This window comes from Microplitis demolitor, chromosome 6 (genome assembly GCF_026212275.2).
Source record: "Microplitis demolitor isolate Queensland-Clemson2020A chromosome 6, iyMicDemo2.1a, whole genome shotgun sequence".
NCBI classification, from domain to species: Eukaryota; Metazoa; Arthropoda; class Insecta; order Hymenoptera; family Braconidae; genus Microplitis; species Microplitis demolitor.
In genome coordinates, this window is record NC_068550.1 from 7009952 (window position 1) to 7030150 (window position 20199).

The 20199-nt window shown below is 28.5% G+C and overlaps 1 protein-coding gene and 1 long non-coding RNA gene across 2 annotated transcripts; both read left to right on the plus strand.

Moving 5' to 3' along the window:
- The first annotated feature begins 9688 nt into the window (after positions 1-9688).
- Positions 9689-11051, plus strand: LOC106693128 (venom peptide BmKAPI). Its single transcript, XM_014439346.1, has 3 exons — positions 9689-9761; positions 9836-9972; positions 10473-11051. The coding sequence occupies exons 1-3, from the start codon at positions 9710-9712 to the stop codon at positions 10554-10556; spliced, it is 273 nt and encodes a 90-aa protein (XP_014294832.1). The 5' UTR covers positions 9689-9709; the 3' UTR covers positions 10557-11051.
- Positions 11052-18210: 7159 nt separating this feature from the next.
- Positions 18211-19895, plus strand: LOC103568780 (uncharacterized). Its single transcript, XR_548888.1, has 3 exons — positions 18211-18265; positions 19477-19625; positions 19791-19895. It is a non-coding gene; the product is annotated as an uncharacterized LOC103568780 (long non-coding RNA).
- Positions 19896-20199: the final 304 nt, after the last annotated feature.

Genomic DNA, 20199 nt, shown 5'->3' on the forward strand with positions numbered 1-20199 from the left:
ATTAAAATTATGAAAATTAACAACTAATAGGGACCATTTTTCTACTCAATATTCAGTGATTAAAAATAGCCTAAAAAAAACATATATAATTATATATACACATAATTGTTATCATTATTATCGATAAAATGTTAGATAAAATAAATATTTATTATAATCATATATCGATGTCATCTGTGATGTTGACAAAGACGAGAACGACGACAAGTCAGTACAGATCACGCTCGATTGAGTAAACGTGTGCAAATCGGAAGATAGAATCTAACTTGACTGGGTGTATCAACCACTCTTATTTAAATGGCTTAAGACCACCGGCGTTCATTAATAATAACAATAATAATTATTATTGTAATATCACTAATTAAAATTTTTTTCACCAGAAATTTTATGAGAATTGACATTAAAACATTTAAGTGTTGATGTGAAAGCTATTAAACTAATAAAATATAAATAATAATATTCAGACGATTGAATGAAAGAAAAGGTAAAGAGGCAAATGGATTGGCTGCTCCTCATATATATAATGTATATACATATACAGTAGAACAGGTCGACATCGGCCCACGTTTCTCAGTTCATCTCGACGCCCCTCATGCGACGATTTCACCTTTCGATCCTTTGGGGTTATATTATTATATATATTACATATGTATATATAGATATATATATATATATTAACGTGGGAATTTAATATGTATTTGTATCAGTGCAAACGTGAACACGATTATATTGTATCGTAACATGTGTGGAAAAGTAATATCCAAGTGTGGCACACAGGTGGCCTCAAACTATGTCGTATTTGTCTTATATTTTTATATACATTTATATATTTATATACAAAATTTTTTTTACTCATTCAATACCGTGCGAAAATAATCGGTAAAAAAAAACTATTTTTTTTGACAGAACACTATTATAAAAATATTTTCATATATTTGTTTTAATTATTTTGATATTATTGTAAGCAATAAAATAAATAATTTGAATTGACTATATAATAAACTAATAATATTGTATTATAAATATTTATAGATTATCAAGATTATATTGGTATAATAATATAACAATATAGAAGCTTGTTTTGCTGATTGAATCGTGATATCGATATAGCTTCTGAATGTCACTTCAATTCAATTTTACGTTTCTAATTTTTTTTTTATTTTTATTTTATTATTATCACATTTTATTATATCCGATAAAACATCGAGTGAAAGTATAAGTCAGTTCTTAGGTACACGAATGAATATAAATTTGAGTAAGATTTGAATCTCAATGCTTTTTGAAAATCAGTTTACTTTTAATACACGGAAAAAAATGATGTAGGTTCACGTTCTCATTGATAAGGTTATCGGTGTTAAATTTAACCCTTTATCGGCGATAAAATTTTTCAGATTTTAAACGGTAGTAAAAAAAAAGGAGTTTTATATTTGAAGTTTAGAAGTCGAATTGTATTTCGATTGCAAACAAAAATTTTTTATTGCTTCAAAATTTAATGATACGATGGTTTTACTAATTTATAGAGAAATGTAAAGAGTATTTGTTCACAATTACATGTTATTGTGTTATTATTGATCATTTTATTGTATGAAATACGAATTCAAAAAATGTTCAATTTTAAGTTCTACATGGAAAAAAATAATCAGTATCAGCTACCGATTAATTTTCGATAACAGCTACCGAAATAATCGGTAACAACAACGGAAATAATTGGTAGCAGCTACCAAAAAACAAATTAGTAGCAGCTACGGAAAAACAAATGGATAACAACTACCAAAATAAACGGTGGCAGCTACCGAAAATCAAATCAGTAGCAGCTACGGAAAAACAAATCGGTAACAGCTACCGAAATAATTGGTAGCAGCTACCAAAAAACAATTTAGTAGCAGCTACAGAAAAACAAATTGGTAACAGCTACCGAAATAATTGGTAGTAGTTACCGATCGTTAATCGGTAGCTGCTACTAATTATTTTTTTCCGTGTAAGTTGTCCCAAATTTAGAAGTTCTATAACATGTCGAACTTGTTTGGAATCTTTGTAAGAGGATTTTTTTTTTTTCATGTGTTTTTACAAGATGGTCAACTTACCCCGAGGTGGCGATTCCTATCAAAAATTTACACTGAAATAATAGGATTTCCCGACTCGTGAAATTCTTTTCTTCTACAGATATAAATACTTTTGAACAAAAAAACTGATATATATATATATATATATATATAAAAAGACGACGAAATGCAAGTTGTTGACCTGTCGAAGAAATTTCTCAAGAATCAATGCATGTAATAATAATATTGTATGGGAAATTCGCGCTGAATATGTATAAGTATAAGCGAGAAAAAGCCGGCGTTAAGTATTATATTATTGAGATTATTATTATACATATATATATATATATATATATATATATATATATATATATAGGCGTTAAGTAAGGGCAATCTCGTTCCTTACGGCGTGGCAAGTTAAAGATAAATTTCCTCTTAATAATCGTTATTATTTTGACGCCTGTGGACTGACATTTGACCTGATGTTTAATATTACCGGGCATTTTACATATTCGCTTCACACTTTACACATACATATTAAAAAATAACACATATTTATTTAAACAATTTATAGAAATAAAGTACATAAGTAATTTCTAATAGTTTTCATAAATTTAAACGTGTGAATGTGAACTCCGAAATGTCATGAATAATTTTTATATTCATAAAATCAAACATTAAGATGCACTATTGTCTCTTCAATTAAAAATAAATAATATTAAAATTTTTTTTGTTAAACAAAAAAAGTCTTTTCGGATGTAAAATTATTTTTATTGTGAAATGTATAATAGTATATTCAAATGTTAGATAAAATTTAAATAAAATAGTGTACGTGAGATTTTTTTTATGGATAAGACAAAGTCAACCTGTTGTTAGTCACAAAGGTGAATATGTATACATATATATTTATATTTTTACCATATAGTACTACGCTCTAGAATAAAATATGAAGGAAGCTGCGTAGTAAAGAACAAATATATGTCATGATGAAAGAAAATAAAAATAAAGTATTCAACAGTAGCCCAAAATGTCATTCATAACATATATATACATATACATATATTTGTTAGACAAGAATATATGTAAGGTTTTCATATGATAAATGCGTGTCTCGTGTGAAAGAACTCGAGATTTAATTTAAAGATTCACGCGTGATACTGAATCAAATATATACTTAATAAAGGATGTTGGGATTTCATTTTTAAAATTCAGAATTCAAAACCGTGAGATTTTATTTTTATGATTTCTTTTGAGTTTTAAATTATCTAAATTTATTTTATAAAAAGAAAAAAAAATATTAAAATTATTTTTCACCAGTCGTTCATATATATATATATATATATATATATATATATATATATATATATATATATATTTAGTTTAAGACTTTAACCCTCTTAATTTAATTCTTAAATAAACGGGATATTAATAAAAATAATCCATAAAATTAATTCACTTATCGCCAGGTGTCAATTGTAAGTATAAATTTATATCCATATATATGACTTATATATTTATCCCTTCGTTATTATTCATCTGTAATATATATATTTTTATTATTATTTAATTTTTTTACTCATACATTCAATTAATTTTTTTTGTTTATAAAAAAATTTTCTCACAATATTTTTTTTCTCTATCCGCTTTTTGTTCACCTTGTAAAAATTTATATATGACGTGTAGCTCGAGGCACATCTACATCATCATGATGACCGTGTAATTATAACGAGCGTGACGAAGCCTAATCGCTTCCGGTCCTTATATACTAAATGTTTTGATATACAATGAATTAAAAAAATTAAAAATATTATTCAATTTATTTTTATTTTTCTATTTTTATTTATATTTTATCATATATATATATATATATATTGCATTCATATGCATATATATACTGCATTTATAACAGATATATATATATATATATATATATATATATATATATATATCTGTTATGAATGCAGTAAATAAATAAATAAAAAACAATTTAATTAGAAAACTATTAATATTAATTAAATTAATTAAAAAATAAAAAATTACAATTATTTAAGTTTATATTTAATTAAAATATAATTTAAATTTAACAAGACTAATTTAGTGATAAAAAAACGGGTATGGAAGATGATATTGAGTCAGTAGCGCAGTGGAAAATTTGTTTCCGGGCATCAGGTACGGGACTCTATGACCTCTGGCAGATGAGCTGCTGCCCCGGTCTGTAATCTCATCTAACAGGGGCCACTCAGTAGTCACTGGTAATCTTTACTCAGATTCGATGCAGAAGCTTCTATCCACTCGCTAATGCTACACTGTATACCTAATCATTACTATATATATGTTTATATACATTATATACATATATTTCCTATGGGTATTAAGTCAGAGCTTATTCATATTTTATAATCAACATTAATGTTCATTTTTTATAATTATGTCAGCTTGATATTACGCGTCTATGTTACTTTAGTCGTCATCTTGTCAAAATCTACACAAATTAATCAAATGAAATGTATGCACTGTAAAAAAAAAAAATCAGCTTTAGAAACTGAGTGAAACCCGTGAAAAAAGAATCATATATAGTGTATATAGGAAAATTTGCCATGTATTAATCATACATGGATCATATATGCTCAATATATGATTCACATATGGTCAATATATGAAAATTGGTCACATATGAGTCATATGTGAAGCATATATGAAAGTTGATCATATATGGAATATATCTACTTCATGAACAAAGCATGTATAAGCTGATCATACATTAATCATATATACTCCATATATGAATTATGTATGAAAACTGGTCATGTGTAGATCATACATTGTAAAAAAAACTGGAGTAAGTCCAGTTGGTGTACATTGAAAAAAATAATCAGTAGCAGCTACCTATTGGCAATTGGTAGCTACTACCGATTATTTTTCGGTAGCCGCTACCGATATTTTTTTCATTCCAATCGGTAGCGGCTACTGAAAAATAATCGGTAGCAGCTATTGAAAAATAATCGGTAGCGGCTACTGAAAAATAATCGGTAGCAGCTACCGAAAAATAATCGGTAGCAGCTATTGAAAAATAATCGGTAGCAGCTATTGAAAAATAATCGGTAGCGGCTACCAAAAAATAATCGGTAGTAACCACCGATTATTTTTTTCAGTGTAGGTGTCAAAATTTTCGGTGTTCAATTTCAGCACCGAAAGCGGTGTTCAAATAACACCGTCGCCGATTTAAATATTCAATACATGTGTAAAAAAAATTTCGCGGTGTTAAAATATTTTTCGATGTTTAAAATATTTTGCTTTATGAATGTTTTTACTTACTCTATCACTACAGTTAAACAGAGTCATCATTAATTAATTAAATTTTTAGTGATTGAAACGGTGGTTGTAAAATAGTACAATTTTGAAATAAAGTATGTATAACATCAATTATTATTTAAATAAGTACATAGCAAAATTGAAATTTCCTCCAGTTAATATTCATTGAATTTTTTTTATTTTTTTACATACAATACATTTTTTTTTTCATTTCTATGCGTGGAATTTTTTTTACACCGATTTAACACCGCCAACACCTGTGTTATTTCATTTTAACATTGCGCGGCATTAAATTAAGTCCATTTTTAACACCACTGTTCTTACAGGGTACATATATTTATATTTGAATATTTTATAGTAAAATTTCCCAAAAATTTTATGTAACTATTTTCTAAATCTGATGAAGTGTACTTATAGCTGTGAAATAGTGTATATATACTATTTTTCAGTGGGTTTCACTGTTTCAGATTTAGAGAATATGGAATAATTCATAATAAAATTTTTTTTTAAATTTTAAATTAATCTCTAGTTTTAATAAAAATACTAAAAATTTTTAATAACCGCAGTGTAAAATAGGCTTTCAAAATTCTTAACAAATCCTTGTAATTAAAATTTTTCTTTTTCTATTAAATTACTTGCAAAAAAAAAATTTTATAAAAAGAAAAATCTGTGTTTGTTACCTGATTCAGTAAAATCTCCGTCTATATGCAATTGGTAATATCCCTTTGAACAATTACAAGAGGCAGTAGTCGTTAGCCTATAACCCCCGTTAGTATGCATTCCGTCACACCTGAGTAACTACGCTCACATACATACACACATCCACACATCAGCAGCAGCATACACGCTCATAGTTATATTATGAACACTTTTAAAACACGTTCACCAATAACACGAGCATCAACATAACACTATAACCTAATGCAACTTCTCTTAACGATCTCTCAGCGAAAATCCTCCTCTACCTCTACCTCCACCCACTCCTCCTTCACCTTCCGCTCCATCTTCTTCGTCTATTACACCTCGTTGTTGATCATCTAGACACTTTAGCAACGTCCGTTTTCAAATACAAACTTTTCTTTTTTTTATACTGTACTCCCAGTAATTTTTTTGTTATTTATTTTTTTTATCTTTACAAAGCTTATAAATTGTACTCAATAATTGCTGAGCATCAGGTAGTCTATTAGCACGATAAATCTCATCAGTTTCCATGTTAAGTAGAGTCACGAAATTAACCTGTATACGTCGTTTAATTTATCTTAAATACATATCATATATTATTCTATAAATATATATATATGTAGGGCAGACTTTTCTCTTGAGAAAAAAAAAAGTATATATTATGTATATGAATTGAACGAAAAATTTGAATTATTATTAAAAATAAGGGTGGGGAAAAAATTTTAAGTCTCAATTCTAAAAATTTTTTTTACAAATTTTTAATGGTCCGAATTATCCATTGGCAATTACGGAGTTTTTGAAAAAAAATTTAAGATAAAATTTTTGTCTCAATTGACGGAAGATAACGCGGCAAGTTTTATTCCCAGTTAAAAAATTTTGAAAATTTGATTCAAAATCTTCGGGATAAAAATGACCCCGGATCATTTGAAGATTAGATTAAAGTATAAAACTTTCTATAATTATTGTACAGCGATGACGGGTTTCCGAAGTGTACAAAAAAAGAAAATCTAAAAGTGCAGACCTCAATCGCTCATTTTATTTTTAATCATTACTTTTATTTTATAACACTAATTTTTTTTTATTATTAATTTTTATTCAACTTAAAAATTATCAATTTGATTTTTTTATTTATTATTTTCAGTTTAATATTTTTTAATTAACATTTTTTTTAAATATCCCGCCTTTTTGTCTTAGATGTCGCTCTTTTTTTCAAGCCTATACTGTTATGCTAGTGCTGCTGCCAGTAGTTGATGGAGAGAAAAAATGAAAAAATAAAAATGGCAGCTAAATTTTTCGTGGATAATCAGTTTTACGTTTTTAATTAATTACAATTAAACTAAAAGGATTTAGATAATGATTTTTCATAATGGCTCTTGTGGTAAAAAATACAAAGATAATAAAATAAAGTTAGGCCGATTAATTGTGTCTATCGATAGTTATCGTGTGTGCGAAGTTTCATACGTGACAATAGACAGTGCTGGTTTCTTGAGTTAAAATAATATATTTTAAACTAATAAAATAACGAATCGACTTACCATTAGGTTTAAATTATTCCTTAATAAATTTTCTATATGCTAGTGTACAATGACCTGTTTTGGTATTATTATAAGTGTGTATAAATATTTTTGTGCGGGTAAAATAGTTGGAACAAAACCGTTCATAAAGCAGCGTCAGCGCTTCGCGCTTGAGGTGTACAATACAGAAGTACATAAGTAATAGAAAATTTATAAAATTACTGTAAATCATTAGCTTGTAAATTCATCAATCAAAATGACATTAAAAGCGAATCTTGAGTCACGAGATATATAATACTAGAGAGTATAATGATAAAAAATGGTTACATTTTTATGCAGCCGAACATGCCGGGCGTGTCTAAGATGATTGAATGTACCGGCAGTGCAGCTGAGTCTGCTATCACCGAGCTAGAGCCAGAGTTCGACCTCGTATTTTGTATTCATAGAATCGCTTGGGAACCATGAACCATTGCGTTCATGACTCTTTACTACTTTAAGACTCTAACATCATCTAGTATACACTCTACTAAATATATATATGTATATATAATATATATAGATGAAAGCCTAGAGGCTGGAAGAAAATACTCTTAGAAGAAGTTCTCGCGACCCTCGTTGTGTTGAGAATTTCTTGCGCGACCTCTATGATACCTATACTTGTGGCCCTTGGGCTAATTTATCCGTTACATTATTTTGATATTCCAGGAATTAATAAAAATTTATTTACTTACTGTAGAAAAAGACAAAGCAAAGTAAGACACCATTTTGTGACAAAAATAATTATTGATACGATTTTGGAGAAAATGGCGTGATTGGCCCTGACAGTGGCGGCTATTTCAAATTTTCAGTAATTAATTTTTCTTTTATAACCGCGAGATGTTGATAAGAGGTAAAATAGGCCACTAATGAAAAATAAAAAAAATTACAATTTATTTTTATTAATGGCCCATTTTAACTCAAAATTAATTTTTCCCAGTTATGAATAAAATTATACTGTCAGTAAAAATTTAAAAAGGACATTGTCTGGTGTAATGATCCCTTTTTTACAAAATTGTATCAAGAATTTTTCAAACAAATTTGCCTCAAAAATGGTGTCTTATTTTGGCCTTACCCCTAAACAAAAATGATATTTTATTTTTTAACGCTTTAATCGAGTTAGTTTAATGTGTCTAAAAAAAATGATATAAGAGCGATAACAAGTTGATGTCGTGGTCCATCCTATACTATTCTTGTGTTATCGGTGAGCCGCCGTTATGTGTACTGAGGTTGTGTTGTGTTCTAAACTCAATATCCATGCACCTTTAAAGAAATATAACGGCCTCACTAGTGTAGTGTAGTGTAGTATAGTGCACTGTATGGTGACTATACATATATACATATATATGTGTATGTGTATTAGTTACCGTAGCTTCGTAACGACGATAAGTGGGCATCGTGATGCAAAACCGTGCCGGCAGCTTCAGCTCACGATGGGAAAGTGCATTCGGTCACTCGGCGGAAGACTTAAGATCTTCGACCTGTTCCTCTGTCTAGCCTTATATGGCTCTTTAGTATATATAACAGAGCAATAAAAAATTTTTTATTTTTTTTAAATTAGGTATTTTTATCAGCCGATATAGCGCTTTGTTTTATTTTTATAATTAAATTTATTTATTAGTTTGATCTAATAAATTAAAAAAATAAAAATTAATTCAAGTGAAATTGTAGTCTGTTAAATTTGTTATCATTTATTATAATATTATGATTATCGTCTATCGATGCTGATTATTAATGGTACATACCGTGTAGATGGGCGTGTGGCATTAATTTAAGTTACCACGAGTGATTTGTATGAAATTCGATCGTTCGCCCACGCGAGAAAGCCATATGAGTTTATATACATATATATATACATATATATATATGTATATATATTCATCGGAGAAAATTTAAGTTTTTGTTGTTGTTTAATTCGAATAAAAAAAAAAATTTATATTTCATTTTTATAATTTTTTGTAAAATTCCACTGAGGTTATAAATATATAATCTTTACATAAATTTATTATCTATAAAACCATTATTAAATGAAGATATAAAAGAATATGAAGTGTATAGCTGCGTACATAACAAAACTTTATTCTACCTAGAGTAGTTAAAAAAAATAATTTAACGATTAGTACAATGGCTACTGTCCTGTCAAAAATTTGTTTAATTATATTAGTTTTTGTAACGGGTATGTATTATTTCAAAATTTATACAGTAATTATAATTATGTGTTTAGATTAAATTAAAATGAATATATTTCAGGTATCAATGGATTTATTGCATTCTGTAATTCAGATGAAATGTGTGAAGGAGGGCAGTTCGATAAGTGTGTAAATTGTACAAGCCCTTGTTTGTTGAATTGTAATAATGACGATCCACTTGATCCAATTTGCAATCCTGTGAGTATATCTCTATATTATTGAAAAATAGTCTAATTTTGATAAGTTTATTAAATTAGATATTTGGATATTCTGTCCGTGGATGATTCATCCGCGGTTATTTTGTTCCGGCACTGTATATATATACACACATATATATTATTTATTAATCAATTAATCATTAATCGATTAAACGCCCATGGCTACGTTGTGTCACAAAAGAACTCATGAAGATTTTATCGCCATCGCTGTATTCGGGCACTAAATTCTTCATCCGTTCTCTTGTGACACAGCGCAACCTGTTGGGTTATTCTAAAACTAATTCATATCATAAATTTGTCACTTAGACTTATATTATAAATAGCTATTTTATTATGGAGACGATACATAGGGAGTAAGTAGTCTCCATATATGTTATGCGATTATGGCTTTTATCGATGTTTATATATATATATATATATATATATATATATATTTATATATATATATATATATATATATATTATTTTGAATTGTTACAGATATGTGGATTATCAGTATGCGAATGTCAATTTGGTTATGTACGTTCAACAGATGGAAGGTGCGTTCTTCGATCAGATTGTTAATGGAACCAAAAATACAAATAAAATATCTTCAACTCACCCTAATAAATACACGGAGAAGCAAATCTTAAAAATTTCAAAAGAATTAGGATATTGTTTAAAAAAAATACCAAAACTTAACATGCTCACTATTGAAACTTACCACTGGCCAGACGTGGGTTCGAATCTCAGCGATTGTTGAAAATTTTTATAAGATCCCTGCCTCAGAAGTTTAATTTAAGAGCGACCGATTCCTGATGCCTACACTATGTCATTATTATTTCATACGGTACTATAATAGAAAATATTATTGCAGTTTTGGTTATGTAGAGTGATGCAAGTCTGACCAGTCAGATCATTTTTTACTGTCACGTCATGGACACGAGACCGTCATCTGACCATTCATTTAGCTGGTTGTGATTAACAAAATTCTTGACTAAACGTTAATTTAATGACGGTAACAAGTCATCTCACTAGACGTTACTGAGCAAATTTGTGACACAAAATTTTTTGACGGTCCGAAATGACGAACTCTGACCGAAAAATTTGTGACGGTCGTTTTGCATTTGAACAGGCTCGTCATTTAAAACCGTCGGTGGACCATCTTATAATCGAAACTCAAAATGACAGTCATTCTGCATCATTAATGTATATCGATATGTTCGAGGTTACTAGTGAGGACTCGTGAGGTCTTGCGTTTTTGGTGCCCTGCACATTAACTTCTGCTAGTTTTATCAACAGCGCGAAATAGTGTAATATTAGCTTAGATAAATAGATTGAATTAGATAAATAGTTTGAATTTCAGCGACTTCTGAGATTCGTCTCGAATAAGATCATAAATTTGTCATTATAAAAAAATAGTAACAATACAAGACGAGCACTAAAATAAATATACATATTCTTTATTTTAAAGAGTAACATTTATTTAAAATTACCAACACTATTAAACCCGACATATAAAGTAGGGCGAAAGTAATTATGACTTTACGGATCTTCTTCTTGCACGGTCAGATTTCTTCTCTATTCGCCTTGTCGCTGAATTTGTCGCGGGCTGGGATAAGCGTTTGGTGCCAGAGGCGCCGGATCTCGAGAAACCCAACCAGAACTATGCTTGGCGCCAAGTAAAGAGTGAAGCTACTCTTCATATAAACTTTTGATTTATCAAAACAAAGTTTTCAAATAATAAGTGACTATAAAATAGTGAATCATAATCGTGACAAAGTGGGCAGTAAATATTATTAACGTACCACAACAACATTCTGCAAATATAAATAAATAACAATGTTCATATTACGGGTGGGAAATGAATAAAAATATATAAACGACTGATTTTATGTTGACAAGACGTCAAGTGAACACAACAATAACGGCAAGAGTTTGTTTCTGCCATCCAAGATGTACAGTACTGAGTACATTCAGAGCGACGTCTGGTTGTTTAAAATATACAGACACATCAGTGTATATTCTAGCGGTCAAAATAAAAAATAAAAAAATATTAGCGACGTAAATGCAACGGAAGATTAACAGTTGAGAATAAAAAGACCACCCAATGTGTTAGTTGATGATAAACTAACTTAACCGTCACGCGATATTCTCACCTCGCTCTTTAGCCTTTGGCCTTGTTGTTATATAACTCGTGTAGTTCTTAAACCTTTAATTGAATATCTCTTATTTCCATTACAGTCTGCTCTCTATTGACATCTTCATTTAACTCGAACCAAGTATCGCGTTTCAATTCTTAACCTTCAACCTACGCTCACGCTCGAATTTCTTAGTTTAAGTCTATAATGCTTTGATAAAACTAAAATATATATGTAGATATATATATATATATATATATATATATATATATATATATATATATATATATATATATATATATGTATCGCTTATATCAGAAGGCGGATAAAATTTCTATAACGTCGTCCTCGTCGACGTTGTTGCCGAGAATAATACAAAGACTTTCTACTATCGAGTAGATTTATGGATATCCGACGAGTTGAGTCTTTAACTTATTCGAGACTATAGGGTTACGTGTACTTTGACTTTAGCTTTGTTCTGGTATCAAATACTGACCAAGTTTTGATATCTCACGACCTATTGTCATAGATTATTTTTATTTACATGTTATCCAATTTTAGTATTTTTTTTTTTTTTTTTTTTTTTTTTTTGGAGTGATTTATAAATTTTTTTTGTCTTAAGTAGCACGAACTAAAAAGGTACAGGAACTATATAAGAAATATCCGTGTGGATAAAAATTTATTATTTTGATAAAATATAATCATGTGAAACTATTATTATGAAATTAATTTACTGATGACTTTTGCGAAGCAGACAATTAAAAGAAGTTTTTCTTTAAAATTATTAATATGAGATGATTTTAATATATATACAGATTAATAGTAGAATGTGTGATATAAAAAATATTTGTACTACAAAGAAATAAAAAAAAAAAATAATAATAATAAATAATACATAGAGAGAAAAAATAATCTTCAGAAACAGCCTCTGAAAAATGAATCATAAATGATCATATATAAGGTGCATATAAAAATTGGTCATATATCAATCATGCAGGGATCATATATGCTCTATACATGATTTACATATGATCAATATATGAAAATTAATCATATATGACTCATATATGAAAGCTGATCATATATAGAGCATATATAGTTCGAATACAAAGCATATATGAGCTGACCATACGTGAATTATATATGCTCCATATACGAATCATATATGAAAACTGCCATATATAGATAATATGTGAAGCATATATGAAAGTTGATCATATATGGAGCATATATGGTTCGAATACAAAGCATATATGAGCTGACCATACATGAATCATATATGTTCCATATAGAATCATATATGAAAACTGCCATATATAGATCATATGTGAAGCATATATGGAAGTTGATCATATATGGAGCATATATGGTTCGAATACAAAGCATATATGAGCTGACCATATATGAATCATATATGCTCCATATACGAATCATATATGAAAACTGCCATATATGGATCATATTATATATATATGCTCCACATAAGAATCATATTTGAAAATTGGCCATATATCGATCATACGTGAATCATATATGAAAGTTGATCATATATGGAGCATATATGGTTCGTATACAAAGCATATATGAGCTGACCATGTATGAATCATATATGCTCCATATACAAATCATACATGAAAACTGCCATATATGAAGCATATTTATTCCATATATGAAAACTGACCAAGAATTAATCATGTATGATATATGTATGCGCATTTGAAAATTGGCTTTATATATGAATCATATATATGTTCATGAACATATGAATCATATAATGCATATGTATATATGATTCATATATTTTCCATATAGAAGTCATATACGCATGTATGGATCACATATATACTCTACATATGGATCATTATGATCTACATATGAAACATATAATGTTGATTTTCATATATGGCCATATATGATTCATTTTTTACAATAGGTTAAAAAAATAACTTAAATTTGACTTTTTGACAAACTTAATGTCTATTAAACTCAAAAAAGTCGAATTAGATTTATTGTCTTGTCTACAGGAAATCACGCACTTTAAGATTTCATACATTTTGTAATACATACAAAAATTGTATAATTACTATGTAAAAATATCGAGAACCGCACTTCTAGATGAATATAATTGTATACCCAAAACAAATTATTCAACATATGTATGTAATTTTACTAACTAATATACATATATAAATGAGAAAAAAATATATATAATTGACCACCCATTCAACAGTAGTAATATATCGATTAATTTGATCAAATCTCATAAATATCGATATAATCATAACGAACTATCAGTAGTTAACTTACAGCAATCAATTAATAATTACAATAATATCAATAATAATAATTAAAATCTCCGATAAATAAATAATAAAAATATTTTAAAATGAACGAGTTAAACCCGTATTATATATGATATAGAAACGAGTATCATCCGTATCGTCTGTATGTTATGTATCGCATAATCTTTAAGAGACGATGAATCGACCGCGAGCAATGAGCAATGCTTACTGTGTAGTGTAGTAGTAGGGTGCGGAAGTATTGCACACCTCGCAAATAAGAAGCGCTAAGAGATAACAGTGTTAGAGAAAATGCTCATATAAAAAATCGTTTTAAACCTAATACACGGCATAATAATAATAATAATAATATATACATATATACATATAAAAGTAAAGAAGTAGTGAATGTCCGTGACGGCTGGCTGGTTTATCCGGATCGTCGTCTTGATACCTAATCGCTCTGGAGTCTGTACTGTAAGGTTGGTTATATTATACTGCCTTACAGTAAACTATCCGACAGGTGACTTATCGCAGTAATTCAAAATGGCGACGCCTGATAGAAAGACATAAATAACTTAACTCTTTTACCAATCGATCCACTAAATCCTCGATCTTTGGTCAGATAATAATAATAATAATAATAATAATCATTATAATGTTACAGGTGATTTAATATAAAAATATATACACTGTGAAAAATTTCCAACAAATTTTACCATGGGTGCATTGTAACACCGAACCATAAGAAAACTGGTATGAAATTTACAAGTGTCCCATAGTAAACGTATGCGCATAGGTCCCAATCGTGTCGCCTGCGCATACCGTTTACTATGGGACACTTGTAAATTTCATACCAGTTTTCTTATGGTCCGGGGTTACAATGCACCCATAGTAAAATTTAATGGGAATTTTTCACAGTGTACATTTAATTTATCTTAATACAGCAAGTGTAGCGAATTTAACTTTATTTCTGATGGGGGTATAATATTTTACGATGATTTTTTCACACACTTCGAACGCGAAGCAGAGAACTGTTCTGCTATCATCAGAAAAAAAACGCTACTTATTCAGCTTAAATTATTTTTACCGATTTCATAATGCACTATATTGTAATTGGTAAAAATAAGTGCACTATAGACAAGAGAAAATTTCCATGATTAATTTTGACACATGGTCATAAGTTTATTCATTTAGTGATATTAAACAAAAATTTATCCGTCAGTTGGTCTGTACGTGTATGAATACGATATCTCTTGGGAGATTTAATGAATCACTGGTTTTTTTATTTATTAGCTTTGGAATCAAATTCTTATGAAATCCTTCCGAATATGGCTATTGTAAACCGTCGCATCTATTAACATTTGAATGAAAACCTATAATTGATCGTTTCAACTAATAACAAATTCGCTAATTTTCTTCACGAGTATAGATATCGCGTCACTAATTTCAAAAGACTTTATATTTTTATACGCCCTTTTGGCTTTAGTCACTAAGTTTAAAACTGAAAAGGCCTATAATTATTTTTTTAATTGTTAATCATATATGCTAAACATATGTAGACTTATTCTAAAGTTGGAAATTGAAAAAAAATTTTTTGAAAGTCAAAAGAGTGTATAAGTTATGTCCTTTTGGCTTTCAAAATTTTTTTTTTAAATTTTCAGCTATAAAATAAGTCTGCAAAACCACTGGCCAAAAAAGTTATACGCCTTTTTGGTTCAAACTTAATGACTAAAAGAATAGGAAAAATTTTCAGCTGCCGTAAAAAAAAAAATTTAATTTTTTGCGGGCAAAATGAGACATCCCCAAAAAAAATGAAAAAAACAATTCTGAAAAATGAATAAATTTCATTAAATTGAATTTTCTTATAAGTAATTTACGAACTCTCTAAAAATGAATTAGTGAAATTCACTGCGAATCAGTCAATATGCACTGGAAACCAGGTATAAGTATACTATGGGTTGAATTAGCGGTATACTTATAGCTGCAGAAATAGTGACTACCCATTAATATGCAGTAAATTTCACTAATTCATTTTTTAAGAGTAAATAAACATAACATTTCACATAGTTACTGTATGCAAAGGAAGAACAACAAAATTTTTAATAGTTTTTATCATAAAACAAAAGTCATTAAAATTTTTCGACTAAAACTTTCGATTTTTGAATAAGTTTAACAAAAAAAAAATTCAAAGTAATGCTCAACTATATTTACAACAGCGATTTAGAATGTTGGATTTTTCAAATTAATCTTTTTCTACACGGAGAAAAAATTATAGTAACTGTTCCTAGTACGTTTATGAAATATCATCCCATACCGTTATGGTAATGATTACTTGGGATTATGGGATATAGAACCATACTTTCTGGGAAAGTTTCCATAAGTATGGGAACAATTCCTATCATTATGGTAACAGTTCCCATATCGCATGTGAAAGAATTATGGTAATAATTACCATACTCATAGGAATAGTTCCCATAAGAAAATAGGAACCAATCCTATAACCACATTGTAACGGTTCCTAAGCGTACATGGTAATGGTTACCATAATATTATAGTAATCATTCCCATAATATTATGGTAACTATTTCCATAATATTATGGTAACGATGACCATAATATTATAGCAACCATTACCATAATATTATGGTAACCATTCCTTTAATATTATGGTAACTATTCCCATAATATTATGGTACCTATTCTCATAATATTATAGTAACAATTCCCATAATATTATGCTAACGATTACCATAATATTATAGTAACCATTCCCATAATATTATGGTAACCATTCCCATAATATTATGGTAACTATTCCCATAATATTATGGTAACGATGACCATAATATTATAGCAACCATTCCCATAATATTATGGTAACGATTACCATAATATTATGGTAACGATGACCATAATATTATAGTAACCATTACCATAATATTATGGTAACCATTCCCATAATATATTGTAACTGTTACCATAATTTTCTCTCCGTGTAGCTAATGATGTTTATATTGAAGAGTTGGGCAAAATGAGTCACTACTTTTTAATAAAAAAAAAATTTTGCCCCCTGTCCCCCATACTTATAAATTTATAGTCGACATATTATGTTTGCTTACTTATATATATTCTGACCATTTCAAGTGACTTATAAATAAAAAAAAAATCGCGTAGTTGGGATAACGATGGACGTGTGCCGGCACGTGTCACCTGTCTGTCACGCTATGTGAATTTTTAGCTTGTGTGTCGTCGCGTTTTTAATCCACCCTCCACGGAGATATGGCCGAGTAAACCCCCAAGACCTGCTGCTCGCTGGTGAACTTGACGTGTGCCACAGTAAATAATTTATTTCTACATAACTCTGACACTTATTTTTTTTTTTATTGCCTTAATTAATGGAGTTTACTTTGTAGCCAATGCAGTTAAAATTTATCTTTAGATTAATTATCAATTATTTTTTTTCTCTATAAACTCTCAATCCCACCTAGAGCTTAGACATATTTTACGTGTGTTCGATTTTAATTCTCTTGAAATTCCAATCCTTAGCTAAAATAATTTTTATTATCAAAAGTCCAGTAATTAGGTTGAACATATTTAATATTATGAATAGAATAAAAAAAATACGGCCTTGAAATCATAATTATTCCAAATAAAACGTAACAATTAAATTGTAATCAACGTACACAGTGTTGTGCCAATTATCAAGTAATATAATTTAATCATTCTTTATGCAGATCACGTGTCTTATAAGATAATATAAAAATAGCAGTCAAAATTTTTTTGTCATTATTTCAAAGTTAATTTTTGACACGAAATAAAATGACGATCTCTAAGTTTATTATCTTTGTGATTTTTTATCTTTGTTTAATAAGTACGTATTGAAATTTAATTATTTTTTAATCAAATTCCTGATATTATTTGAAATAAATACACAGAAAAAAAACGTTATTTTGAGTCAAGAAAATATTTCAGAAGACATACGTTTTCGGAAACCAAGTTATGATTTTCTTGAACTAAGAAAATTTGTATTTGTCAGAAATGATTTCTATTTTATCCTAGAAAATTGAGATTTTCAAAAATACTTTCTTGAATCAAGAATATTTATCTTCAGTCGAGATTTTTTTTTCTGCACTGATAAAAAAATTGACTTGATTCAAGAGAAAATATCTTGAACCAAAAATACCATTTTGAAGAAAATGATTTTCTTGAATAAAAATAATTTCTTGGTTCAAGATTTTTTCTCTTGAATCAAGAAAATCCATTTCTTCAAAATAGTATTCTTGGTTCAAGATTTTTTTCTCTTGAATCAAGAAAATCCTTTTCTTCAAAATGGTATTCTTGGTTCAAGATTTTTTTTCTTGAATCAAGTCTTTTTATCAGTGTGTGTACATGTTGGTAATTAAATAGTTAAATTAGTATTTTTAACATTCGCTAAAAAAAAATACTGTATTCAAGTATCTGCATGTTTGTATCCTCCCGAGAAAATTATTTGTTTAATCTTAGTAAAAATGTACTCCAACTAAGAATATTTTCTTAAAATAAATATACAAATTCTTAAATTAAGAAAATATTACTCGGTTGGAGTATACTTTTATTATGATTCAACAAATATTTACTCGGGAGGATACAAACGCGCAGATACTTGAATAGAGTTTTTTTTTTTTTTTTCAGTGTTAAGTCAGTAAAATTTTAACTTGCCCCTTACACTTCCCTGGTGGATATTTTTCGGAATTTTCTTTGAAAAACTCAATTCTAAAGTTCTAAAGACTTTTTCAGACAAAAGTCTGAAAAATTTCCACCAGGGTTTGGCATTAACTCCGCATCTAATCCGCATATACTCCGCATTCACTTCTCATCCGATCCGTATACATTCCACACATATTCCGCACACGACCCGCAATTATTTTACTGCTTAGTGACTGAAATTCGATAGAAAATTATCAAATGCCGCACTTTTATAATTTGTTTCATTAGACATTTGGATTATTTTCAATTCTTTAATATAGTATTTGCATATTTAAATTTATCATACGTAACCTGTAATTAATCACAGTTATATAAAATTTTTTACATTATTTTCAGTAAATGACAATACTTCCGGAGAACTGATTGATTGTCAATCAGATTCAGAATGTCCTGGTGGTACACATGATAAATGTAATCAATGTGTCAATGATTTTGAGTTACACTGCGATCATGTAGACAAAGAACCTAACATATTTTATTTTGAAGTAAATATACACATATTTATCATATATATTATTAACTAATCCAACTAAATATAGAGATAACATAATTAAAAAACTTTAGCTATATTTAAAAATTCAGATAAAATTTTTTTTTTTTTTACTACGACAAAAGTAATCTAGATTTTTTTTCTTTCTATACTGTTACAGATCTGTGACTCTAAACATTGCGCATGCGAACCTGGTTATTATCGAACGTACGATAAAAAATGTGTTATAAAATCTCAATGTTACGGACGTCCTAAATTTTTTAAATATCGGCCACAACTAGTTTATGGCTATCGTTCAAATTTTTCATAATCTTCTGAAAAATACTATCAGAATGTAGTAATAATGAATAATAAAATGTATTTTTTCTCATTTATAATATTGATGTAAAAAAATAAAACACTACTATATACGTATTGATGAATTTTGAAAAATTAAAAAAAGTAATAGTTAAAAAAAAATTAGAGGCAAAATTTTTTGACTGTATATTGTAAAGTCAAGACATGGGAGGGGGGAGGAGGGCAAAATAAGAAATTATTGAATGTATAAGTGGTCTATGCCACACCATTTG

Bases quoted from the DNA above. Each gene is read 5' to 3' on its own strand.
- LOC106693128 (XM_014439346.1), top strand. From the start codon at position 9,710: ATGGCTACTGTCCTGTCAAAAATTTGTTTAATTATATTAGTTTTTGTA. The intron at 9,762-9,835 runs GTATGTATTATT...AATATATTTCAG, and splicing joins TATATTAGTTTTTGTAACGG to GTATCAATGGATTTATTGCA. The intron at 9,973-10,472 runs GTGAGTATATCT...GAATTGTTACAG, and splicing joins TTGATCCAATTTGCAATCCT to ATATGTGGATTATCAGTATG.